General features: G+C 37.3%; 5 protein-coding genes across 10 annotated transcripts in view; 2 read left to right on the top strand and 3 right to left on the bottom strand.

The window, feature by feature from the left end:
- The window catches only part of clip1a (CAP-GLY domain containing linker protein 1a), a 30,459-nt gene extending 29,359 nt beyond the window's left edge, over positions 1-1,100 (bottom strand). For 2 of the 5 annotated variants that reach the window (XM_038295542.1, XM_038295546.1), the window contains exon 1: positions 961-1,100. The gene's annotated coding sequence lies outside the window, so the exon portion shown is untranslated. The remainder of the gene's footprint in view (positions 1-960) is intronic. The other 3 variants (XM_038295543.1, XM_038295544.1, XM_038295547.1) reach the window with 2 other exon arrangements.
- Positions 1,101-3,885: 2,785 nt separating this feature from the next.
- On the bottom strand, positions 3,886-10,482 carry zcchc8 (zinc finger, CCHC domain containing 8). 2 transcript variants are annotated; one of them, XM_038295561.1, is made up of 14 exons: positions 10,269-10,482; positions 10,118-10,160; positions 9,945-10,019; positions 9,668-9,770; positions 8,373-8,450; positions 8,180-8,283; positions 7,976-8,038; positions 7,827-7,887; positions 7,588-7,724; positions 7,332-7,474; positions 7,125-7,231; positions 6,120-6,206; positions 5,198-5,318; positions 3,886-5,031 (listed from the first exon to the last, which is right to left on the bottom strand). In XM_038295561.1, the coding sequence occupies exons 1-14, from the start codon at positions 10,441-10,443 to the stop codon at positions 4,232-4,234; spliced, it is 2,097 nt and encodes a 698-aa protein (XP_038151489.1). In that variant the 5' UTR covers positions 10,444-10,482; the 3' UTR covers positions 3,886-4,231. The 2 variants fall into 2 exon arrangements, with proteins under 2 accessions (XP_038151489.1, XP_038151488.1); XM_038295560.1 differs by having other exon boundaries at positions 5,198-5,321; positions 10,269-10,481.
- An 84-nt stretch (positions 10,483-10,566) lies between these two features.
- si:ch211-110p13.9 (uncharacterized protein LOC562347 homolog) lies at positions 10,567-14,756 on the top strand. Its single transcript, XM_038295506.1, has 4 exons — positions 10,567-11,134; positions 11,287-11,416; positions 11,517-11,650; positions 12,772-14,756. Exons 1-4 carry the CDS (start codon positions 11,015-11,017, stop codon positions 13,552-13,554), a joined length of 1,167 nt encoding a protein of 388 aa, XP_038151434.1. The 5' UTR covers positions 10,567-11,014; the 3' UTR covers positions 13,555-14,756.
- Positions 14,757-14,893: 137 nt separating this feature from the next.
- rsrc2 (arginine/serine-rich coiled-coil 2) lies at positions 14,894-20,193 on the bottom strand. The gene is made up of 10 exons (XM_038295504.1): positions 20,061-20,193; positions 18,940-19,081; positions 18,605-18,645; positions 17,492-17,655; positions 16,764-16,895; positions 16,572-16,688; positions 16,240-16,325; positions 15,896-16,155; positions 15,702-15,791; positions 14,894-15,612 (listed from the first exon to the last, which is right to left on the bottom strand). Exons 1-10 carry the CDS (start codon positions 20,064-20,066, stop codon positions 15,427-15,429), a joined length of 1,224 nt encoding a protein of 407 aa, XP_038151432.1. The 5' UTR covers positions 20,067-20,193; the 3' UTR covers positions 14,894-15,426.
- A 773-nt stretch (positions 20,194-20,966) lies between these two features.
- Positions 20,967-26,915, top strand: part of kntc1 (kinetochore associated 1) — a 35,213-nt gene continuing 29,264 nt past the window's right edge. The window contains exons 1-15 of the mRNA XM_038295534.1: positions 20,967-20,983; positions 21,111-21,257; positions 21,492-21,612; positions 23,250-23,365; positions 23,591-23,669; positions 23,806-23,883; positions 23,964-23,998; positions 24,081-24,191; positions 24,332-24,425; positions 25,927-25,979; positions 26,060-26,166; positions 26,275-26,329; positions 26,406-26,504; positions 26,599-26,642; positions 26,755-26,817. Coding sequence (XP_038151462.1) covers positions 21,120-21,257; positions 21,492-21,612; positions 23,250-23,365; positions 23,591-23,669; positions 23,806-23,883; positions 23,964-23,998; positions 24,081-24,191; positions 24,332-24,425; positions 25,927-25,979; positions 26,060-26,166; positions 26,275-26,329; positions 26,406-26,504; positions 26,599-26,642; positions 26,755-26,817 — 1,193 coding nt within the window. The 5' untranslated portion in view covers positions 20,967-20,983; positions 21,111-21,119. The remainder of the gene's footprint in view (positions 20,984-21,110; positions 21,258-21,491; positions 21,613-23,249; positions 23,366-23,590; positions 23,670-23,805; positions 23,884-23,963; positions 23,999-24,080; positions 24,192-24,331; positions 24,426-25,926; positions 25,980-26,059; positions 26,167-26,274; positions 26,330-26,405; positions 26,505-26,598; positions 26,643-26,754; positions 26,818-26,915) is intronic.

The raw sequence follows: 26,915 nt of genomic DNA, 5'->3' as shown, positions 1-26,915 counted from the left end.
GACCACCAGACCAACGCTCCCCTATCCTAGGCCTAATACAGATTGTGACCAAAGCCATAACACCTATATTTTTGGAGAGAAAAAAAAGTTTTTATTGGGAAGATATATACTCCTTAAGATTAAAAACTAATCGGTACTGACAAATGTCCACAATAACTCCTTGCAGAAAAACCAATGATCCTAAACTGGCAAAACACACACTGCAGCTCTAATAAATCAGATCATAAATAAAACTAAGAACCATGATAGGCGAACACAGACCTTTAAACTGCAACACGTGCGGATCTAAAGTCCAGCATACGGCTGATTTAGTGATGCGTTACAGTCAAACGAAGCAATGTTTCCACAATAAAGGTTTTATTTTGGATCAAACACGTGAAGCATTAGCATAACTCGCTCAGAAACCTCAGTGGCTGAAGCTAACGGATTAGGATCTGACGATGAGGTGGCACATCTGGAACAGATGATGCCACTATATCGCCTAACCTAAGGTCTCGTTAAACAGTTTGTTTAAGAGGATGTAGAAAAAAAGGCCAGAGGCGAGTAAATAAAATCGCACAAGTCTAAAAGACTCCGCAATGTCAGCGAAGATCCAGACAGGAGGACTGCTGCTGTCACAAGTTGAGCCTCGAAATGACCGACAGCTAGTTAGGATCACCAGTGTGGATAGTTCAGCAGTCTGTTGACTAAACCAATCCCTCATTGGTTAATCTGAATCCACGATCTGAACTCCAGGTGAGAACATACGTGATTAGTTACTAAATGACGTTTAGGCCCGAACAGTACGAGCCGGTGGTCGGAAGGGCTCTTAGCTACTTAGCTAAACTAACACCTTCAGTAAAGTCAACAGCACCTGACCAACTTTTTCTTAGTGTGACCTTTCCTGCTAATACACTAAGACACCAAAACGGATCCAGACAAACGCGAATATGAAGGGCGTTGGCGTAATTTACTACAGACCTGATACGTTCCCACGCCAGGCTCCGTCTTCAGGAGAAAAAAAAATATGTGATCTAGCTGGTTAGCTAGCTGAAGTAGAAAACGAAGACTGCTCTGATCCCGCACGAGCGGCCAGCCTGTCCAACCAATGGCAGACAGGAACGTCAGGGCGGGGACTTCGCAAAGATCTTCTATTCAAGGACGAACACTCACTTCGGAGATATCGATGCACCAATTCAACACGTAAATAAGACTTTAAAATCATTAATATCATGAGTTAAGTAAATAAAGAAATAAATACAAAAATAATAATAATAAATAAATATGTATATTTTTTATTTATAAAAAATATATATTTTTTTATAAATAAAAAATGTATATTTATACTAATACTTTAATAATCATTTGATGAAAATAACAAAAAAATAACAATATACCGAATTTTTTACAAGCATATAAAATTGATGCGTTTACTCTAATTAATAATAATTAATAATTCTATAAACTTACTTTGCAGTTTGTTCTGACTTTACTTGTGAGCCTCCCAAAAGTAAGTCAGTAGGTGAGGCTGCCTGCAATAGAATAGAATAGAATAAAATAGAATAGAATAAATAAGAATACAATAGAAATAGAATAGAATACAATAGAAATAGAATAGAATAATGCCTTTATTGTCCCACGATGGGGAAATTCTGGTGTTTACAGCAGCAAAAACATTATAGAAAAAATGGTCTCACAAATTTGGACCTTAAAAAATGTATAAGAATAACATATTAGTGAGGAGTTAAAAGATAAACTATAGACAGGCTGATCATCATCCTGCTTCATTCTCTCTCTATTCTCCTATTCTGCAGAATCTGTTAGTTCAATCTCTGACGTTCTGCTCTTTCTGCTTTTCCTCAGAGTAGCTTTGCCTCGTCTGTTCCTGTTTGGCTGTGACGTCATCCTGGAGAGAAATATCAGCTGTGCTGCTTCCATCAACACCCTTGTTTATAGATGCTGGAGATCGGCCTGTTTCCAGTGTGGTCCTGTGTCTCTGACCGTGCCTGGCTGGATGTGCTCTCTTCGTCCTCTGGCATGGGAGCTGGCTCAGAGTTCGTCTGCCTGGCTGTGTGTTTCCTGGACGGGGCCGCCTTTTGCAGCTGCTTTTTGTATCTCTGCTTCTGTCTCCTTGAACCCCAGTCGGCCTCAGCAGATGGCCGCTCATACTGAGCCTGGTTCTGCTGGAGGTTTCTTCCTGTTAAAAGGGAGTTTTTCCTCTCCACTGTCACTACAAGCATGCTTAGTGTGAGGGATTGTATTCGAGTCAATGAGTCGATGTAATCAACTGGTTTTTCTTAGATAGAAACCTTTTAATCAATTTGACTGGATGATCTGGTTGAACTGTAAAGTGCCTTGAGATGAATTTGGCGCTATATAAATAAACTGAATTGCTATGCAGTCAGGCGTGTGTGTACATGTTAACCAATTAGGTGTGATGGAAAGAAAGAAAATATATAATGGTTTGTTCCAGTAATTATTTATTTTTTTCCACATTTGATTATTCAACCATGAATTTTATAAATTAGAATCTGTCGTAACATCTAGAGATAATGCAGTTAAATAAATCTAGTATATTTATGTAACTGTTGACTCATCAATATAATTTTAATTTATATGTAATGAAGGCTATTTATTTTGTTTCAGTTTAACTCATTAAGTACTTAAGTAATACATATATAAATATTTTTATATAATTTCTTTTAAGCTTGGTTTTAAATTCTAACTTTCTAAAACGTTCTTTCAGATTTATTTACAACTTTCCTTATCCCTTATTTAAACAATTTGTTGTCTTTTTTTTAGATTGATAGATTCATTGTAGAGACAGGGTAGAAGCACGGATAAATTTAAAGAGCAACATAGATATAAAACAATAATATCTCTGATTGGAAACAGTACATGTGTATAAATAAAGCCAAAGTATTATCCTAGGAAGATTGCATGGCATTTTGACAATTGAGAAAAATAATTTTACAGAAAATGACGAGGCCCTTATTGTAGATGTATAAAGTAGTTTTTGTTTTTACAGGGGAGTTGGTTGGGTATCTATGTTGTTACAATAATTTTTGATTGACACACATTTTTATACAAATTGGAGAAATGCCCCCCTGTTTGTTTTGAGTTAGATTATTTAATCACCAATGAGAATAGCTTTAAAAATACTGAATTTAGTTTAATTGCATTTCTGAATTGTTTGGATCTGTGTTGGCTACTATACAAATTTAACAGAAGTATGAATCAATTAAATTATAAATTCTTCTTCCATCCTATCATTTGAATAACATATATTACTCTCCTTAAGGTACAGACTAACCATAAATCTGGAAGCAGATCATTTTGGCCACCCAAAAAAAGGCTTTTTATTTTTTAAGTTACCACAAATACTTCCAAACCGGAGACCAGGTGAAAGGCCCAGAACTGGGACTATATGTTGTATCCATTATTGGGTGGGTATCCCTTTAGGTCCCCCTAAAACAGGGGTCACCATCCTTTTTAGGGCTGAGGGCTACTTCATCGGTACTAACTCATAAGGGCTACCAATATTGACCTATGAACTGGAGGGATCAGTGTTCACCTTAACTTCTTTTATCTCCTATTTTTCTTTATATTGTTTTTTTGAAATCTCTATAAATGCTTAAATACTCTGTAGGATTAAAATGATTAAATTCTCTATAAAAGATTGAAAAGAATAAAATTTTAATCTTCAAGCCCCCTGGTGAGTTGTGCCATTTTCAGAAGATGCTGAAGGCAGCCCATGAGGCCCCTGAGGGCCCCTTGTTGGCCCCATGTTGGTGCCACCTGCCCTAAAATGTGGTCTGGTGATCCTTGTACGAGAATTATCTCAACTGGTAAAATGCTGAAAACCGCCTCCATGAAGCATGCCAAGTACGGCTCGTCTTCAAGTTTCTGTGCCTGCAAGCTTTTATTAGCTCTGGCAAAACAAGTAAAATAAAATAAATGCAGAGACTACAGTCATGGCTATTTAAGATCTTTAAAGCAATCCCAATTTGACAAGTCACTTAAACATGACCGTATAAAAATCAAACACTATACAGATTACATACATATACAGCTTAAAAAAAAAGGGGAAAAAAAAGGGGGGGGGGTTTCTATTACATAAACTTTAGCTGTAGTCATTGTAGTCTTAAAGATAAACAGGCTAAAAACGAAAGAGAAAAAAAAGCCATATTTAGTGAAAATGAGAAATTTTAGATTAAAATTGTCCATGTGTTCTGAATCAATGCAACAAATGTCATTTTTTCTTTGCCAAGCTTCGAGGGGAACCTTTCAGCAAGTCTCTGATTCTCAGGTATGTTCCAGTGGCTTCAGCTACTTCTGTGAATTCAGGGGTATCTTCAAATGGAACAATGCCAGCTGCAAATTTGCTGCGGTGAGGAACAGCTACAACCTTCTCTGGATTCTTAGCAGAAGCGTCTCCAGCAACCTCTTCGGGGACTTCTTGATCTGGGCTTTCATGGCTCTCATCTTGGGTCCTGACGGGCTCCGGCTCTGGGCTCTGAGGACTTTCCTCCTCTACTTTTATGGGTCCAGGTGTTGCAGCTGAACCCTCTTGTACATCTGGTTCCATCTGATTTTCACTGTCATAACAGGGCTCAGGAGGTCTCACTGTATCCACTGACTCTTCGACATCTTCCATTTCAGCGTCGATGCGTGTTGGTATGGAAACACTGGGTGAACTGGGAGCAGGTGTTCCTGAAGCGGCGGTCTCGCTGTCGCTATTTGTGGCTGTGTCCGCCTTTTCTAGAGCTGCCCAGATCAACCTCTGCTGCTCCTCCAGTTCTTCCAGAGTCAGTTCATCCTCAGTTCCCTCCACGGACTCATCAGCTAGCTGCACGTTACGCCTCCGCAAAGCTGGAGAGCCGTTGGTGGGAGTTGGTGGCGGGGTACCTTTAGGGAGAGGTGGGGGAGTGGGTGTAGCAGGGGGAGTGCCCTGGGGTAAAGGAGGAGGTGAATTATAGCAAGGGGAGGCCGGAGGCAGTGGTGGTTGGAACTGGAAGTCACCAGAGGCAATTGAATAAGGTGTTCCAGGGTCTGAAAACAACATAATAAAGAAGCAATCATTTTCAGGTGAGGTATAATGCCTTTTAAGTCAGTTATAAAGAAGAGTTTAGTGAAATTTTATTCTGGAATAAAGGGCTCTTCTGTCACATTGCTACAATGAGGGATGCATAGGAAGGGGAATTAAATGTAGTGATACCTGATTCAATGTCCATATCGGAGCTTCTGTCTGAGTTAAGCTCTGGGCTGGACTTTGTCTTTTTCCTGAGATGTGGAGAGGAGTCAAACTCATGTCGCCTTTTGTTGGAGTTGCTATCAGACTGCTGACAAAAAGAAAGGGATAAATATTTTAGAGCTCAGATCAAACAGTATAGCCAATAAAGATCCTGTTTTTGGATGGGGCTCTTTAGACCCTAAACAGGGATGTTTCTCTCTTAAAAAAGATGAGAAAATAAGTTCATGTATAAAATGATTGAATGCTGTGAGAGAAATGATAGAAATTTGCATAAATTCTAATTCGGTTGAAGGTGAACAAATTAGCCAACAAAACCAAACTTTTACTACCTGTTAAGAAATACTTGGGAGGAAAGCTTAAGGAGTTTTTAACCTTAAGACTCATAGAAAATAAAAATCTAGTAGGGGGATGAACTTAGCATAATTTAAGCCATAAAAAGCTAATATTTTTCTAAGCTGGTTTGTGAAGGAATTTCATATATCATCTGCAGAGACTATGGACAACACAGGACATGTCATTTTTGATTTTCTTTTCATCCACTAATTACATGTTATATTTGCCTGAGTACGTAATTGTTGAGTTTAATGTATTTGTTTTCTGTTTGTATCTGCCCTGTGTTATGCTTATTGACCATATCATCATAAAAAAAAAGTTGTTCTCAACTCACTATCCTTCTTAATAATATTCCTTTTTCATTAACATTTTGTATCCAATCTTTTTTTTTTCCCTTTCTTAATGTCCTAAAATATATGCAAAGTAATTATTTATACAAGTGAAGTTCATTAGGTTTCCTTACATATTCATTTGTAGTAGGGAGGACAAATAAGATCAAATGAAAACCAGGTTTTAGTATTGAGCTTTATGCTTAAAGAGAGAAAAGTCATACCTTAGGAAAGTTGTTAGACAGGTAGGCGGCATAGTTTTGCTTCATGTGGCTTGTCTGCATTGGAATTGATCCGTAGTGCATAAACTCCTGGAAGTCAGACAAAAATTTTAGATATTTTTGGCAATTGCACCAGAGCTCTCCCAAATAATTTAATAAAACTCATAGGACCAGCGCAACAACAAACCCCTATGAGAGATTTCTTAAAATCTAATACTAGTCTCTCTTTGAGATAAAATAAATGTTAAGCTGAATTCAGGCCCCGCCCTCCTCTGACTGAGTATAGGGAGAGTGTCTCCCAACCTGGAGACAGGTGAAGATAATTAAAGGATCAGTTGGGAGATGTTCACTCACTAAGAAACAATGAGCACTATGAGGGTGCCTGGGTGAATGCACTGCAGGAAAGTTTGTTCCAAGGAGAAGGAGCCGGTGAGCCACAAATTATTTGAATATTTAGACTGAAATGTTAAAACATTGAGAAAAAAATATATATAAAAAAAAAAAAAAGAAAAAGAAGAAAAAAAAAAAGAGGAATCATTTAAAATGTATTTGAGAAAGTAAATGAACACTAGAATGTTAAAATGTATCACTGAATAATTCTTTGAATATGTTTGATTTTGGGTTTAAATCTTATATTTTGTTTCAGGAACAATTTTGTTTAAAGAATGTTAATCATTGTGTTTTCTGTTTATATTTAAAGGTTTTTCACCTACTACTACTACTACTACTAATACTGCTACTACTATTGTTGATTGAACTTTCAAATAAAAGACAAAAAAGGAAAGAATCAACTTTGGTGTGATGAGTGAAATCCTGTGAGATCTCTGGAAGCAAACTGCCTTTTCAAGTGGGGGAAAACTGCAGTTAAAATACCAAAAACAAAGTGTGAACCACTTGACAATAAAAGTACATTCATATAACTTTTTAACAGAAATATTCCAGTTCATTCAAAAGGGTAGCTGCTCTTCTGGAATATTTGGAATTGGTTGGAAGGAATGTTAAACGTACATCTTTTATTTGATGAGCTGCAGGTACATTAAAGCCTGGGAAATCCACCAGTTTGGAAACATCATAGGAGAGGTTTTGTGACGTGTTGCCCGTGTCCTCATTGGGTGCTAGGAGGAGGGAGAAAAAAAAAACAGACCAAGTCCAAATTTTTTGCAGCCAAATTTAAATCAATATTATGGAAAACATTATAACTAACAGTAAACATACCATTTCCATCATAAAGTGATAAGCCAGAGTTTTCCATCTCTGCCTCCTTGAGCCAACCTGGAGGGTAACCGAGGTACCTCATTCGATAAATCAGAGGAGGTAGGGTGTTGCCATCCACTCCTAGGGCTGCTAAAAGCTCCTCACTGTTTAGAAATTGAAGTACAGCAGAACTCATACATGTATACTTTGATTTTATAAAAATAGGTGGCATGTGATCATATTTTTTTTTTAGCCTTGCACAGAATTCTAATCCTACCTCAATACTCCAGGTTTGAATTTGGAAAAGCGCTCTTCCACTTCATCAGCGTGGTATCTCTGGTTGCCCTGTGTGACCTGGCTTGAGTTCTGATTAAACTCTTTTCTTCTTTCATTGATTGCAGCCATGTCTTTAGGCTAAGGAGGAGACAAAATATAAACACAGAAAATTAAGTTCTTGCTCTCTCTGTTTATGATTTCACTTGTATTCCTGCCATATTATTAACTGCAGAAGAGCACCTGGGGGCAGTCTCTGAGTTGATGGGTGCTGGAGCCACAGTTGAAACACATAGACTTTGGTCTGTGAAAATAGTTATTCAGTACAAGAAAAATTAAAGCGTCATCTGCAAAGGAACACTTCAATTTTAGAAACAATGGAAATGATATACCTTTTTTTACTTTCCATTTCCAGTCCATCTGTTCCATTAACCTGGGTAAAGACCTGCTGGTAGCTGTGCATCAATTCAGGAAGTAGTGGAACATTTATGCATCAAATATACTTCTATATGTTGATGTTTAAAAAAAAAAAAAGAATAGTGAAAAGAGTCCATTTTAGTTGTTCTATCAAGGAAAACTCTCCATTTCAAAGATACGTTGGTACATCCCATCCATCAGTCAGTTGGGGGTTTTCATTCACCAGCGGCTGTCCAAGTTTGTCAACACAGAAGGTTGAGAAATATAAAACGCTCCCAACAACCTAAGAGATAAAAAACAAAGAAATATAACATTTCCATTTTCTTTGGATCGAAGGTTCTGCCATGTGTGGAGATAAATTTAGATCCTTACTTTAAAGGCTTCTGTTGTGGTTCTCACACTACTGGAGGCCAACTTAACAGGATCTTCATCCAACTCGAAAGCAGAATTCTTAAAAAAAAAAAAAGATTAGAAGCAGTCAATATCTTCCATAATGCAGATAATTCATTGAATACAAATACAGATTAGTTGGGACTCCAAGGCTGAAACTAATGGCTATTTTAAAAGCAATACTAACTTCTGGCATCTTTAAAGAACTTCAATATCAGAAACATAACACTGGTTTAGTTTGAAAACCTTTAAGTTGTCATTTTGTTACTAGGCTGTTATTTGCAAATAAAATAATTATCCAAAAATAAATTGAGGAAGTGGTGCAACTACTACCTTTCCTGTTTTAACTGTCCAAACAATGCAAGTCACAAAGTCTTTCCTTTCAGATTAACTTACTGATGCAGTGTTGAAACTCACTAAAATTCACTGAAACCACTTTAACACTTCTTCAAATTAAACCTTGGTTTCCATACCAATCAGTGACTGATTGTGAACATTTCAGTTTTTATTTTGTGAATATATGCATTTATATCATATATATTTTTTCCCCATACTTCTTGCACAAAGCTTAACTTGTGACTTCATCTTATTACATTTGCTTTTTTCACTTTGTCAAAAATAAACAACATGGCAGAATTAAAAACCTTAAGACATACAGCTCTAAGGAGAGTAGATCCCATAGGATTTAACAGTCCCGGAAATGTAATTAGGGTTACATCCTTTTGATAATTAATTAGTTCATGACATTTTTGTCTGTTCAGCCCTGACTGCAGTCAGGAAACAACAACAAAACATATGCAAATACACAGTTATGGGCTCTCATCAGCTTTAAAAACTTAGAAATCCACATATTTAAAAATTAAGGAATTTTTTTACATTCCATAATAGTGCACCTGTAGGGCAACAATCTCACTGTTTCCATGACAAAATCCATCCAGCTGTGACAACTGTCATTAAATCCAAGCCTGGTAATGTTTTCCATAAAGACAAAGGTATATTTATATTAACTTCAGGGTGTAAAAATTATATTATCATTGTTTTATTTATTTATATTTTAAACCTTTGCTTAAATTCAACTTATATGAAGTATGGCTCAATTCATTCAAAGAAAATGACTAGCCTAAATAAAAGGATATTTGTAATTTATATGATATATGAGTTGTCTAGTACAATAAAGATATCAACTGCTTATTTCTCTTCCACGGAATAGCATTGTTTTTACATTTTTGTTCAACAAGCATTTTTTTTGCAAACAGGACATATTTTCGAGTAAATACCTGAGGTTTCATATGATACACAGATATCTTCTTATCGTTGCCTGGTTTCTGGTGCTTCAGAATGACACTACAGATGCAGTCTTCAAGTTCCTGACGGCATTGCCTTGCAGAGAAGCATTGTTTAGTACTCATGCTTGCAAACATGTCATCAGCACAGGTGCAAGTTAAACAGTTTAAAAGTACAGATAGAGACATTATCCAAATTACACAGTTAGTGGTTTCTTTTTGGTTGTTTCCCACCTCTGTGTCCTGCTAAATTATGCGACTTTTAACTTACTTTGACATAATATTGTTGGTAAAAAGGATCTGAAGAAGAGGTCCGTCGACGTTGACATCTTCCACTGTGATGCCACTGTTAAAGCAGGTAGAAATTAGCGCTGGATGGTTGTATACAGAGAGGTTTCGTTTTAACTGAAATATGAACAAACATGTTTGACTTAAAAAAAATACCTAGGTCGTGTCAAGATGCTGAGTTTGCGTCTTAATACTTTATGTGAGCTATAGGTTAAGAAAATTGAAAGAAATGCAGCAAACATAAATAGTATATTTAAACAGATCATGAGCTAGGGATAGCAAACATGCTACGTTGACACAAGGATATTCTCCTCAGAAAGTCTTTCAATTTTATCTTCACACTCTTCCAGCCTAGTGCGAAGCTGGTTCGTCTCTTTGTTTTCGTCGTCATCTTCTGTGAAACGAATGTGCCTTGAGACGGGCGGTTCAGAATCCTCCAATTGTTGGAAAAGCTCACTGTCTCCGAAATCCACCTCGGCCATTTTTAGTCTTTCGGCGCTAACGGAAGTTGAGCTCTGTAAGGGCCTTCCTTTCTGCCTATTGGTCAATGTCCCGTCACGTGTTGCGGAAGTTTGTTCGATCTTTCTTTTTTTTTAATCCCACAGTCTAGTCTTCTAGGCTAGAAGTCATCGGAGGTGAAACAATCCTTTTTTACATTAAATTGGAAGTTTGCTTTTTCTGTTGTGTTCCTTGTTTAATATACCACCGTTTTCAAAGAAATATTTTACAGCAAAACTCGTATAATCAAATATCACATTGTTTCACTATTATCTCGGTCATCAGAATAACATTTTAATACGAAGACATGGCTCAGTTTCAGAGCTTTGTTACTAAAAATTAAAAATATAAAGATAAGTAGGCGATTTCCTTTCACTGTGAGACATCGACGAGGGATTTTTTTTCACCAATTTACAGTAACAGTATATTACCATCCAGTAGGTGGCGACATTTCACCAACCACACCATTGCTTGCCAACCAACAATAAGCAAGAGGAAGAAAAGTGGAAGCGGCGCAGCAAATACGCCACATTCATCATCTGTTTGTTTATAGTTATGTCAAGCGGCTCACGCGTCCAGTTAACTTTACCGCAGTGGGATGGAGGCTGTCGGAAGATTCGTTTTATTTATTTAATGGATTCTTCATCCTTTAGTTTGACCAGCTGTCTCAGTCAGGTAAATTGATTGCTTTTGTTGCATAGTTTGATATAGATTTGGTTCTAAGTGTTATTTAAACATAGCGAATTGATTATCATCTATGTGATCTCCACATATTGATATAAAACCTTTTCCACTGTGATATAGATAATTATATGTTTATGTGCCAGGGTCCAGTTATTCCTCTGTATTTCGGAGCTGATCTCCTGTCCAGCACTGACATCCGGGTGGAAAACCATCCCAGGTACCATGCAAAGTTTGCAAAGAAAGGGCTTGCCACTAAAGTGCATTTTCCCTCAGGTAAATTTTCAAGTAGAACAGATACAACAGAGCAAAGGGAATCTTAACAGCATCACTATTATTATCATCATGTAACTTGTGTTGTTTTTGTCTGTTGCAGAATTTAGATTCCAGGGACTGAGGGTGCCTGCTGCAAATAACAGTTTGTGGTTCTACAGCATTCAAGGACTTTTCCGATTAGCTTTTGAAATGTACAATCAACAAGAGCAGCTTGCAGTGCTAGAGAACTTCCAGGTATATAGAATTATTTTATTTGGTTAGTTATAATATACATTTCTCTCTGTCAACAATGCATGTGTTCTTAGTGATTTGCTCAAACTTTGAATTTTGCATTCATGTAATATTTGTGCAGCTGCAATAATTGGAATGTGTAGTTCAATCTTAATTGGTTGTTCGTGTAGGCATATTCCTAATGGGTCAAAATTAAACACAGTGTATAGAGAACACCCACACATAAAAAATATATTTTTTTTGTAGCATTAACATTTTTGTTTTTTTTTTCCCGTGTCAACAACACAGCTCTGTGAATCAATGTCTGATGGCTAGATAACATTCCAACAGACCATTAGAGGGGAGACTTTATTTAAAATTATTTAGGGAATAAAGTCATATACAACAGAGACGGGGAGAAAGAGAGGGGGGATAAAAATTGGAGACAGAGATAGAAAAGAGGGACGACAGAGGACAAAGAGACAAAACCAGACAACAATAGAATAGAAAATCCCTTCATTGTCCCACAATGGAGAAATTCAGGTGTTTACAGCAGCAAACAGATTATAGAAAAAATGGTCACACAATTAGAGACCTTAAATGTTAAAGAATAACATATTAGTGAAGAGTTAAAAGATACACAATAAAATACTGTACTGTAAAGTGTTTTAACGATATTAAAACTGTGCTCCTGGAGAATAGATGCACAGTCAGTATATGGGATATGTTTTTACAAAGCAGGATTATTATAAAGGATAATTTAACAGGGTATTTTTATAGATGGGTATTTATCTATTTAAATATTGCACTGTGTATCAAATAAAAATAAACAGGTTATTGCACAGGGTATTAAATAGTAATTGCACATTATACATTGCACAGTTATTGCCGTTACGGTCTACAATTTATTTGAAACAGTTTGGGTTGCGACTTGGGAGGAATTGGGGGCTTTTTAACAAGACAGTTGAAACTCTTTTGTGATTTCCCAGAGACATTTCATCATCACCTCTCATCAAAATGACCTCTTCAGAGTTGAAACAGCTTTAAGAAGTAGGCGAAGAAGCCCCTACTGCAATCCTTCGTTAACCTTTAGGATCCTTACTGGATATGTTTAATATGTGATTAAGATTGTCTTTTCTTTGCAGGATGTTTGGAAATCTAAGATGGATCAAGGTCCACTAGAAATGAGCTACAACCTCAATATGCAGCTTGACATTCCAGTGTCTCCAAGCATGGCTGACAGAGAGTTAGAGAGTGGAATACCTGGACATAATCATAGCCAGACCAACAGGAAAATCCTGGATTCATGTGTTAGAAATGCAGCTGATACATCAGCAGATCATGATTATTGTTCGTTTACAAAGCAAAGCCGGCAAACCAAGAATATCCATCCCACTGTAGCCTCTCTCAGAGAAAAGCTGCACCACTTGGACGAACAGCTCTGCGCTCCCACTCAGAGCTACACAGATTGTCTGGAGACTATCTTGCTGCTTTTAGATAAGATCAGTTTATACATGAATGGAAACTTGGATGAAAAGGATGCAGCTGAAGCTGTGTTAGCACTACTGGAGGCTAAAGACTGGACCAAAGACTCTTTATATTCAAGTTACCTGCTCACTTGTATGGGACGGTGGCTCGGCCAGCAGTTTCATGCAGCAAACAGTAGCATCAGTCAGAAGGTGGAGGGTTTCAAAGTTCAGCACATTGAGCAAATCAGCGATTTGCCACCTGCTGAGGAGCTGGCTGCTGAGCTCTTTCCAGAAGCCATGCAGACTCTGCTGCTGCACTGGATGGGCTTGATTGATGAGTCAACTGAAGGAAAAAGACACAGCGAATATCCAATCCTGCTTCTTATTCTGGAGTTTGCAAACCATAACCTCATTACTGGCGTCGCTCATGTGCTTTACTCAAGTCTCATATGTAAATGAGGGAATTTCCATAGAACTGCCAACACTATACTGGCACTTTCCTTACAGATGGGATTTTTTTGTAAATTTATTTCTTCTCCAAAGGATAAACCATATCCATTGTTCTAAGAGTAGGAGGAAAGGTGCATTGTTATTAGTTATGTTAATATAACCTAACTTTGGTGAAACATGCCAATTATTGTGGATTTTTTTTATTGTTTTCTGTAGATCTGTTTGACCTCAGTAGAATGTTAGTTGGATTTTACAAAGATCTTAAATATGACTCACCACATTATTTAAAAAGAAAATTTTAATCAGCTGCATTAGGATGCAATTAAGTACACAGACAATAATCTGTTTAGTTTGCACATTTTATATAGAGACTACTTTTCTTTATAGCAAGTTTGATCTTTTTTGATATTTCATAGATTTTCCTCTTTTGTAAGCAAGTAGGTGTTGAAAACATTTACGTTCCATTCACATAAATAAATCTATCATCTTATTGACCTTGAAGACGAAAGTGAAAATAAATCACAATGAGATGAGGAGGTAAGGGTCAGATAGTAACTTGAGTCAATGGAGTTGGATCACGTGTATGATTCTAGGTTTGATTTTTTATTTATTTTTTTACTCAAAGCCTGTTCTGTCCATGATACACTATAAACAATGGTGGGATCATTAAGATGTTTAGGTCTGTTTTTATAACCCCTTAAGTCAGGAGATTCCATTTGAAGCAATCATGTACGCTTTAACACGTAGCCACAGCTACACTAGGGCACGCTGAGACACGGCAATGCAGATGAAGCTTCTCACCAAAGGACAACAGCGACTGAGATATACAGAGCTGGGGTTCACATGGTTTAAGTGAAAATGAAATTTGTTTTAGTCAAGATGGTAAAAACAAATGTTCTGGCTGGTTTTAAACTTTACTTTAGCTTTCAATCTATATTGACCATGCCAAAATTAATATTTCAATTTACATTAGCAACAATATTTTATCAAATAGAATGTTACATTGACTTGGGATCATAAAACGATTGTTGTAAATATATTCTTGCTTTAAAATCCTTACATAAACCACTGCAGTCTTCCTTGCAACTGGAAACCCCTAAACAGCTCAATCTCAGTAAGTTTGAAAGTAAACCTAGCATAAGGCTGTATCTGCTGCTTGGGCCTTTTCTTTTATTAACCAAGCAAAGCCATTTTCTCCAGTAAAAAAGTCAATGCTGTACAAAAAAAAAAACAATAATTGAAAAATAGTTGCAGAAAAACATTCAATAACATTTCTCTGTTAAATCCCTGTAACTGATCCCACATTATGCAACTGCAAGCAGGTATAACACAAAAAAGCGATGCATTATTTTTTTTTTCCCCAAACACAAATTTTATTACATGAAAGGATGGCATCTGTTACTCATTCCGAGCTCACTTCTATGCAGAGCAGTCCATGAGAAGAGTTTTTCTAACAATCCCTGTTTCATTTTCCCCATTGAGAAATGAAGATAAGGGACTCCCATTATGCTACCATAGACCTTATCCTTTGGTGAATGGATGTAAACAGGTTCCATTTAAACCACATCATATTCAGAAAACCACACAATATATTTTTTGTCATAAAAAAGATATCACATTGTTGAAAAGAAGTAATCTATTTAACTGTTTACATTAACCATTGGGTTAATGCAAGCATGGGTTCCTTTTCCAGAAGACGTACAGATTAATAGACACTGAAACAAACTTAGCGTCTCACTATATACAATTCAATCTTACAATTTCTGAGTTTTTTTTTTTCTTTCTATAAATAATTTACAGATTCAGAGCAACATCCATGCAAGCTTGAGGGCCAGCGATGAATTATGTGATGAGATGAGGATGAAGTGCAGAGGATGGGCACTACACAGAATCCATCCCCCGAGAAAAAGATGAGGAAAAGCCGAGGCCCATTCCTCTCTGGGTGTGTGTCTGAGATCGAGCCATCTCGTACTGAACATCAAGGTTCTTAAACATCTCTTCTTGCTTTTGAAGAGTCTTCAAGCCTTCTTTATTGAGTTTTTTGGCAGCTTCTGCATCATCCTCACCCTGCAAAAACATAAAAACTCATTTTACTTTAAAGCTAAAGCTCAAAAGGAAGAAAAAAGACGTCAAACTACATAAGAAAAGAGTCTTACCTTAATACCCATTAGCTTGCGAAATTTGACATTTTGATCCTTGTTTCCAAAGTTGAGCTTTTCCCACAACTCAGCTGTTTGTGACTTTTCCTTAAAAAGACAAATTTGAACATGAGTATCACGAAAACTCATCAAGATCCTATTCACAATTTCACAGAGAAAAGGCAGGAATGATGGGTTACAAACAAACGTACCCCATCTTTCTTTCCCTGCCAAAGCATTTTCCTCTTCTTCTCCTGTTCTGCAAACTTCATTGGGTTGACAGCAGATGGGTTATAATAACTGGGGACAGCAATACCAGTCTCAGCCAGGGTTTTGGCTTGAAGCGCTGCCATCTGTGCAGCCATCGCAATCTGGGGAGTGACCTGTGTTCCAGATGCCAGCAGGGCGGCGACGTTTAGGGCAGGGTTTGAGGCAGCGGCTGCAGCAGCAGCTGCAATAGGGGCAACCACAGCTGAGAACAGACACAGGAGCATAAGCACCAGCAAATGAACAGAACCATCAGCATTTTTAAAGCTGCACAGTAACAACTCATCACCTGCAGCCATTTCCTGCTGTTGCTGCTGCTGTTTCTCTAACATCTCTTTCTCTTTCTGCTCTTGAAGTTTCTTGGCTCTTTCTAGTCTGGAAAGAAAGAACATCATTTTTATTTGCAAAATAAAAACACTATTTGGTTACATTTTTTATTTTATTTGAAATGATTAATACCCTAGAAACTCATACTCTCTTTTTTCCATATTAGTTAATTACTGAGAAGTGTGCCATTTGATTTAACATTTGTTATTTTATACAAACCCAACAAATAGTCAACAAAATCATTGGATTTACATTAAAATAATAAAAGATTGTGAAACCTGGTTCCATAGTTACCTTCTGGCTAAAGCCTCTTGTGCATCCATAGCTGTGTTTCTCCCACGGAAGACGAGCGGACTAACAGACCTACTAAGACTTTTTCTGTGCACCTTCTCAATCCTCTTCTTGCGCTCCCTGCAGCAATAACCAGCAGTAAAATTAGGAGAATGGTTCAAAAACCACCAAGAGGGTTTGCTTTATAACACTCGCCTGCTTTTGCTACGACTTCTGCTGTGGTGACGATGTTTGCTTCTGGAACCTGAACGAGACCTGGCCTTCTTCTTCCTTTCCCGGCTGCGTGATCGGGACCGCCGCCGTTCTCTGCTCCTGCTGTGATGCCGTCTGCGGTTAATAAAAAATTAATTATTACTGGTAATATACCAGAAACAAGCTTACAAAATAAAGAAAATGACTCAAATAAAGACAATAATGTTAACAATGCTTTTAAGGTACCACCATTTGCTGTCACTTTGGACAGCCAAGTGTTGCTAAGTATTTATTTTGGTCTATTTCTGGAGAATAAGAGATTCAGAGATGCCAAGAATGTAAAAAAATGTTGAAGAAGATGCATTTTCTTTTCATGGTACAGAACCCACACTATTTAGATGTTAAATTATTTTCATTCAAGTATATGTATTCAAGTACCAAGAGTTTACAGACTCCTCAAGAGATGGAAGAAAAACTGTTTGCATGTTTCTATTGAAATGTTATTAATTTTACTCTATGGACGGGTTCCTCGAATTTCATTGAGCTTCAAGATTCTGACAAGGTAACGTCCAAACAAATGACTGGGAGATATTTTTTTTAAGTCGTCAGTACATTTTGGGCTATGACAAAATATAATAGCAGAAACTATACCGACACACAGTATTTTTCTCTCATTTGACATTAAATATGATGTTTTTGAAAAGAGTCTCTTTTGATTCACAATGACTTACCTATCTCTCGAGTGTGACCTGGAGAAGCTCCGCCCCCTTGAAGACTTCCTTTCCTTCCGCCTGGATCGCTCCTCTCCATTCTCTGCAGGATGTCTCTCCTGCTCTTGATGGTCATCAGACTTTCTGTGAGATTTTGATGGCTTCTCTGAATCTCTTTTCCGTGCCTGTTTTAAGAAGAAGTTGTCTCTTTCAGGAAAATAGTTCAACAAAAAGAGTTAGTACCATGGCTTAGAGCACAGAGTATGTAAAAAATCTGACAAGACAAAAAAACCTTGTCCTTTTTGAAACCCATCCTCATAAATAACACATCATGATTGTAAATGAGGATATCTCTTAGTATGCACTGTTTTGGCTGCACTGATAGGGAGACCAAGAATAGCAACAATAGCAAATAAAGCAAGCCTTTTGGAAACCTTTTAATAGACCTAATAATGTGCATGCAAATGTTTCATTCTTATTATCCAGACTGAAAACCTTCAAATTAGTTTTGAAAATCTGATAAAAGCAATTCAATGCAACCTAAACTTTTTAGACCAACTGAAAAGTCAAAATAGGGATGGGCATCCAACTGGGATTGCGTTTTAAGTTTAAAGCATTTTTGAGATTCAGTGAATGCCCATTCCTAGCTGCAAGAGATGACAGAGTTAATGCCACTTTTCTACAAACATTGTGAGACAAATAGGAGTTTGAATGGCAGATAGTTACCTGTCCCAGTAGTAGGCATATTATTTTGCTATGTCAGCAGGGTCCTCTGTTCAGTCTCTTCGTGCATTAGCACGCTGAGTATGATTTATTGTAGAAATGTTATCATGTGATCTCCACACAGGATTAAACAAAAATAAAAAGGAAAAGAAAAATCTAGTCTTCACCAGTTTATATCTTTAAATAATCACAGATATCCAAGGAGACAAGTTTCCTGCGATAAATGTGAGCATTAGGAGGTCAAAAAGTCTCCTTTGGAGCTGAGCTCTATTTTTTTTTCCTGAGCCTTTTTTTAAGATTAATGTTTAGCTCAGGCACTACATACTCACCATGACCTAAAGCTAACAACTACTCTCCTCAAATTCAAATCAAAAACTGGTTTTCATTAAAACAACTAAATATATTAATTACCTCTTTGCTCCTGCTGCGACTTCGTCTATATTTTCTGTCACCTGGAAAACACAAAACACAGATTCCCAAACTCATTAGAAAACCTACCATGAAACAACAACTAACAATTCATCATGGAGGTTCTGCAGGGCACATGACACAGTTCTCCTTGGATGTAACGCACCCAGGTACTTTGTCACTAACCATCATCTCAGTTAAGAAGTAAACAAGAATAAATATGGTCAATATTGGTCGGTTGGTCAATCCCAACAGCAGCATTTTTCTGGATATATTTCTCTCTCGCATGGCAGTCAAGAGAAAGAAACCTTTACAGTAATGACTGTAATATCTCTTACGTTTTCGGTCTCTGGAGCGTGACCTAGATCGTGAATGGTGGTGTTTGGATGATCTGGGAGATCTAGAAGATTCCATGCTGTGCTTTCTTCTGTGATCAACTGGAGAATTCACTCTGTTCAACTCAGCAGAGTTGTCACTGTTCTGAAACAAATGAACACGAAAAGACAAGTCAGCAGCAAATCTACGAGGTAAATAAACACACCCACTGCAATATGATGACAACAAGGTGCAGAATAATACAATATTCCTAAGTGCTGACAGATTAATGGCAGAAAATACTGAAAGCTTTTCTTTGCTCCATCTTCATTTTAGAATAGTTTGTCACAACAAATGGCTTCTAGGACATTTACAGCACATCTAAACCTCACAGAGGTCCCAATTACTAACTGACGTTGACTACTGGACAAACCTCAAAAGTTGTCCACTATGTCACTTTAAAATTATTCTAAAATACCACAACCTTCCAGGATAACAAACATAATTATGAAATTAAGACTCTTCGAGTTTAGTCCACTTAACGGCGTTTTAATTTAAGTTTTACATAAACAACCCCAGAATTTTAGCCTTTTAAAAGAATCTTGATCGAAGAAATAAACTTTGATGCAACAAAAGTTACTTTAAGATCCAAATAAATGATTGTATTTAACATAAACACCAGACCTCTAAATTAAGACAGCATACTTATTAAAATACTTTAGACCATATTTAAGTCCACTGGCACACTCCAATTAACTTCAGACTTTAAACACGGACATGATTTTACAATCCGAGCCTGGGGTCTTTCCATGCTAGCGCTAAAATACGTATTTACTAGGACATGGATGACGCTTTGTTAAACTGACTTCTGCTAAAGCAGTTACCTGTTAAACAATTCAGCCTCACACATGTAACCTCATGTATGCCTACTAGTACATTTACCTCACACTACTATATTTAGGATAGAAAGTTAAACAACAGCTAAAATGCTATTCCATAGCCAGCAGCCTTGATGTCGCTATGCTAACGACTGCCGACCGTCGCCATCTTTGAAAGAAAAAAAAATCTCCAGCACATAGGAAAAATACTGTTATAACATAAATATTTGTGCGAGTATTACTGTTTTTGATCTATTAGTACTTACCGACATAACCTCTTATCACAAAATTATATGTAATAGTCTATTTTCGCTGTGGTTCCACACATACTGGAAAGGTCTTTGCTTAGGGCCAGGTCGATGAGTTTCTCAGCTAGAAGCTGCTCTGAGCTGTGTTGCCAGGTTGTGCTGTAGGTATATTAAACTTATATATATATATATATATATATATATATATATATATATATATATATATATATATATATATATATATATATATATATTGTGTGTGTGTGTGTGTGTTATGATAATACGACATGAATTGTATTGATTTATTAATGCATTCGTTCCATTCCATTGACAAAGCAAGAAAGAGAAGTTACCAAGATTTAAAGCAACTATTGTGAGGATTTCTGCATTCTTTCAAGCACCCATACACTTAAGAAAAAAAGTTTTGCATAACAATATACTTTAATAAATCACGCCTTCGTATGTAAGCGTAAATGTATTTGTGATTGAAAATAAAACGTCATGCTGCAAACATAGCTATGTAAATCCAACCTGGCAACGCGCAGCGGACAATGTTGCTTTAATCCCGACATATATTCTACCAGGCTCAAACAAGGTTTTACATTAACCTATTTTCACTGGATTTCATTTCATATATTGACAGATACTAAAACTAAACATATTATCCAAGAAAAAGGTATCAAATTTTGGATACAGACTGTGAATTATTAGTAAACAATCAGTTAACTGTGCGTCTGTTGGAGACGAAGCACCTGGAAGACCAAACGCAGGGACTCCGCAGCCCATATTGCGACCCGCCAAATTCTAAAGCTAATGTTATGAACTGGGGTTGGAGCTGCCTTTCCGTTTTGGAAATACAAAGTACAGTCATTAGTGTCATTTGGCGTTTGCATAATCCATCAGATAGTAAACTGTCGCTTCGATATCATCCTTTGCGTTTGGTTGGTTTTAAAGTTTGTCGCTGAATTTTGCTTTAACGTCAAGCTAAGGGCTGAGAAAGGACTAGCTAATGTATATAGCAGCTAATTGACAGGTTGAGGGATTTCTATATTTCTCATTATTTCTCAGTTCTTAGAGATGGCGACGTGGAGCGACGTTGAGCTCCTTGTCAACGAAGATACAAACTCCGCGCGGCTGTACGGTGTGTCGACAGAGGAAAGTGGAAGCGGATTGTATCAGGTGGACACACTGGTCAAAATCTCCTCTGCCGATGAGGTAATTTGGGGAAGTAAAGGCCTGGACAGAGGCATAAATAAGATTTGTGGAACTATTATAGACATATTGAATTATTATTTGTAGTCTTTGGATGTTTTAAATTCAAATGAGAATAGTCTTGTCAGGAAGTTTAATCAAAGGCTGCAAAACCCTGGTGTTTTTCAGAAGTTCTGATTTTTCTACATTGCAGTCAACCATGTTTTGAGATGATTTACTGTAAATGTTTTTCTGCAGGTGCCAGCAGATCCCCGGCTTTTGTCTTTTGGTGGTTTAAACTGGAGCATTGTGGTTGTTGACAAGACGGTGATCCTGTTTGATCAGAGTTATCAGACCGTCTTGCTACTTTTTCACTTTGGTAAAGAAAATATATCTGGTTTATTTTTCTTGCTTTATTAGAGATTATTTGTGTTTTAGGAGTCATGCCTAAAGTTTGAAGGCCATATATATATATATATATATATATATATATATATATATATATACACTCACCGGCCACTTTATTAGGTACCCCATGCTAGTAACGGGTTTGACCCCCTTTTGCCTTCAGAACTGCCTCAATTCTTCGTGGCATAGATTCAACAAGGTGCTGGAAGCATTCCTCAGGGAGTTTGGTCCATATTGACATGATGGCATCACACAGTTGCCGCAGATTTGTCGGCTGCACATCCATGATGCGAATCTCCCGTTCCACCACATCCCAAAGATGCTCTATTGGATTGAGATCTGGTGACTGTGGAGGCCATTTGAGTACAGTGAACTCATTGTCATGTTCTAGAAACCAGTCTGAGATGATTCCAGCTTTATGACATGGTGCATTATCCTGCTGAAAGTAGCCATCAGAATTTGGGTACTTGTGGTCATAAAGGGATGGACATGGTCAGCAACAATACTCAGGTAGGCTGTGGCGTTGCAACGATGCTCAATTGGTACCAAGGGGCCCAAAGAGTGCCAAGAAAATATTCCCCACACCATGACACCACCACCTCCAGCCTGAACCGTTGATACAAGGCAGGATGGATCCATGCTTTCATGTTGTAGACGCCAAATTGTGACCCTACCATCCGAATGTCACAGCAGAAATCGAGACTCATCAGACCAGGCAACGTTTTTTCCAATCTTCTATTGTCCAATTTCGATGAGCTTGTGCAAATTGTAGCCTCAGTTTCCTGTTCTTAGCTGAAAGGAGTGGCACCCGGTGTGGTCTTCTGCTGCTGTAGCCCATCTGCCACAGAGTTCGACGTACTGTGCGTTCAGAGATGCTCTTCTGCCCACCTTGGTTGTAACGGGTGGTTATTTGAGTCACTGTTGCCCTTCTATCAGCTCGAATCAGTCTGGCCATTCTCCTCTGACCTCTGGCATCAACAAGGCATTTCCGCCCACAGAAGTGCCGCTCACTGGATGTTTTTTCTTTTTCAGACCATTCTCTGTAAACCCTAGAGATGGTTGTGCGTGAAAATCCCAGTAGATCAGCAGTTTCTGAAATACTCAGACCAGCCCTTCTGGCACCAACAATCATGCCACATTCAAAGTCACTCAAATCACCTTTCTTCCCCATACTGATGCTCGGTTTGAACTGCAGGAGATTGTCTTGACCATGTCTACATGCCTAAATGCACTGAGTTGCCGCCATGTGATTAGCTGCTTAGAAATTAAGTGTTAACAAGCAGTTGGACAGGTGTACCTAATAAAGTGGCCAGTGAGTGTATATATATATATATATATATATATATATATATATGCAAAATTCCTTTACTTTGTCTGTGGATACATCAGTATTAATCTTACCCCTTGATGCCATTTTATTAATTAAGTAAAATCTGATAATTTGTTTAGGTTCATTTTAAAGTTAAATTCATCTACGGTAGTCCTAATCACCTTCCATGCCAAGGACTTAGAGGCTTCGAAGTCTGAATCGTCCTGACAGAAATAACTGCATCAGATTTCAAAACTGAAAATCTTTATCGGTCAAAGCTTGACTCTTTGTTGTTTCAGGAACTGACGTGGACGCCATCGACGTTTGCCTTGGTGGGACATTTTTGGTGGTCTGTGAAAGAAATGGGAACCTTCATTTGATCTATGTTCCACAAAAAAGAATCCTCTTTACAAGGGTTTGGGAGTTTTTGTTTTTTATACATCTAGTGTGTTAGAGCCCCTATTTAATGCTTTTACATTAAATATGCTCTAATGGATTTTTTAAATAGTGATTTGATTGAAAACAGTGACATATATTTCTGTATGATAGAAACAGATGTGAACTGTATTTGTTTTCTCTCAGTTTTATCTTCTGTTTTTTCACTTTTTTATTCCTGTGTTGGATGTATTGGATTTTTCAGACTTTGGTTGACAAACCCTCGAGTAATGATGAGAAAACCTACCGTTCCATCATCATAAGTGAGGACAAGTCATCCGTCGGTAAGGTATTTCATTCTCCTATAGTCAGTGGATGTTTATCTGTTATTTTGAATCTATCTTTTCACCAGACTTATATTTAATCAAGTATTTTTTTCTTTTTGAACTGTAAATCTAAATTCCCTGTTTCCTGTAACAGGGATGTACCATGTCTTTCTACTCATAAAGGACGGCTTTTTCCACATTTCAAACCTCACTTTGACAAAGATCCAGACAGGTATTGAATGTTTACATGCTACTTTTATGTGGAACTACTGTTTAAACACAATATAATACCTTTCTCTCTCACTATCCAAGCATGTGAAAATATGGATGTGGGAGCTTTTAAAGAGGTGACGTCATTTGTTTCCATTTTGCATCAGGATAATTTACCGAAGAGGGGTATTAGATTATTTTTATTTTTTTTTTATCCAGCTCCAGAGTCTCATCAAGGTGGACTTTATCTCCACTGAGGATTACCATGATGAGGGTTGCAGTACAGCAGTGATTTTCAGTCTTGGCCATGAACTCAACCTATTGATTGGGGTTGGTGTGCAAGAGAAATGTTTAAATCACTCATTATGTTTGTGAATTAGTATTGGCTGCATGCAAACAAAAGTAATGTTAAAGGATGACATTTTATGAAAATAATTCATGATATAATTTGTGGTACCAAAACTTTGCAGGGGGGCAAAGATATTGTTGTGACTCGCTGGAAGATGGATCCTCTTGAAGGAAAAATGTGTTTTTCTCAGTCCATCGACAACAGCTTGATTCCTGGTAATGTGTTTGATTTGCAGTATTGTGTTGTGTTTTTTTTTTGTTTTTTTATGCAGCGCAGTTAGGCTGTAGACACATCATCAAGGAAGGTACTTTGGTTTTTAATGCACTGCGTAAGAAAAGTTTTTTACCTTTGAGTTTTTCCTTAATTGGCCCAGTTGCAACTGAAAATCTCTTGTTGGAGTTTTATGTGATTGTTGACATGAGGTAGTGAGAGATCGTTAAGTGGGTATTAGCCATGCAAAACTGATAAAAAAAGAAGCCTTTGTTAAAAAATCAGAATTCTCTTTTAACCAAAGCATTTCCTACTAAAATGGCTTATTACCCTGGACATCCTCTCCTCATGGTACAACATATAGATGGTCGCAGGTTGATGGAGTGATTCAGATGGAAAAATATTCATGTGTGAGTGTGGCCCTGCCAATGTCAGGCCTCACATTTAATCGATAATGTTTGGAAAAACTTCCCTCAATCTATTCTGAAGAACTGGCATAAATTCTCCTCTCTAGATCTGATAAGCTGATAAAAACATTACTTTAAAGAGTTAATTAGAGCAAAAGGTGGTGTTAAAAGTACTGACTCAAGGAAACTCCATTCCAATCGGAGGTGTCAAAAGTATTCATCTTTATTACTCAGGTAGAAATATAAATTGTGCTGTTTAAAAACACTTTTGTAGAAGTTAGAGTATCAACTTAAGCTTTTTACTCAAGTAAAAGTACCATTTTTAAAACTACTTAAAGTATAAAAGTAAAGGAATGCAGGAAACATTTTTAAGGACAGATGCTTAAAACCTCTTACTGGTTATTGCACTACCCTTTTAAAGGAACATTTCCTGGATTTTAACTTCCTTATACTTAATTTTCTTAGTCTTATAAATAATGGTAACAGTGTGGCCCTGCGATGGACTGGCGACCTGTCCAGGGTGCACCCTGCTTCTCACCCGTAGACAGCTGGAGATAGGCACCAACATCCCTTGTGACCCCAGCAGGGATAAAGCGTGACAGAAAATGGATGGATGGATGGGTGACGGTGTAAAATTTAAATTTACATAATCTTGAACTATTCATTTTGGTATGTGTCGAACAACAAGTTGGTGCAGCACAGAGCCAACCACAAAGAACTTTATTGTCTGGATGAAACATATTATTTTAAATACCAACAGGCCATAACGAAAATGAGCTAAAATGAAACAAAGCTAATGAGCCTATTTTTAAAATATTAGGGACAGAAAGTAGAGATAATTGCAAAAAATGTAACAAGTAGAAGTAAAGAGTTGTCTAAAAAAATAATTACCCCTGTAAAGTATAGAGGGCAAAAATGTACTAAGCATTTGTACTTTGTTACAAGACACCTCTGATTCCAATGCATGCTGTACAAAATTAGTATTTGCGACCCTGTAAAACCACGTATGCTTACCCTTCATTTCTGAATTATGTTGCACTTAATATAAAACCAAAGAAGAGATCAAATGTTTTTCTTGTTCTTTCGTCCACTTTTGCAGGTGTGAGAAAGATGGTGGTTGTGGAAAATCTGTTGTATATTTTGGACTCTGAGGTGTGTTCAGTTGAGCCCTCTTTAATTTCCATCACACATACGGCAAATTAAACGTTTTTAAATCCGGTCTTCTGTATCAGGATGTTCTGAGCGTCTGGTACCTGCATTTTCTCGTCATGATTCACTCCTGGCCAGATCTATCCTTCCATGACTTTGAACTAACCACTGAGTGTGGCTCTGCCTCTATGTGAGTATAAGTCTGTCTTAATGAAGTGGTGTTACTTTGCAGACTCCTTGAGATGTTCCTCTGAAGTTGAATTCCTAGTTTTTGATTGTTTTCTGGTTTTTGTTGCAGTCAAGACCAGAGCAATATGAAGATAATTACTCTGACGAAGCAAAAGAGCGGTCAGGTAGCATCACAAGTCCTCCAACAGCCGTGTACTGACTAATAACTTTTCTGAGGATCTGCTGCTGTTCATGTTTCAGATCAACTCCCTTCAAATCAGATGTCTGCCCTCCATGAGTGTTTGCTACTCTCTTGACATCTCCTCAGTCTCCTGCCTCGTCCAGATGAAAACAAATATGGTGAGCAATCAAACTTTATTCAGACTTGAGAAAATGCTTGATCCTTTCGTATGTATTTATATTTCTTATTACTATGGGGTTTATTTTTATTCAGGATGCAATTTATTTGGTCGAGGCGATTAGTGAGAACCCAGAAAGGTCAGACATGTTTTTGTCATTTTCTCAAATAAATTTTTTTTGTTTGTTTTTTTTAGAAGTGGGTAGCATGTTTTCAACGCTGAATTTTGATTTTAATTTTCTCTGTACGCAGCCAAGGAGAGCCTGTAGCAACTGTTGTTGTGCGATGTTTCACTGAGGCTTTACCTGAGAACAGGTACCCAATTATTATCCGATGTGTTTCTGCTTGAACTGTTAAACTGTTGGCTGTTCTCTACAACATAAATATTTTATTCAGGATTTTTTCCCCTTCCT

Source organism: Cyprinodon tularosa, unplaced genomic scaffold, assembly GCF_016077235.1.
Source record: "Cyprinodon tularosa strain WSP-4 unplaced genomic scaffold, ASM1607723v1 ctg356, whole genome shotgun sequence".
NCBI classification, from domain to species: domain Eukaryota; kingdom Metazoa; phylum Chordata; class Actinopteri; order Cyprinodontiformes; family Cyprinodontidae; genus Cyprinodon; species Cyprinodon tularosa.
The sequence above is the reverse complement of the archived record's forward strand: the minus strand, read 5'-3'. Positions and strand labels throughout refer to the sequence as shown.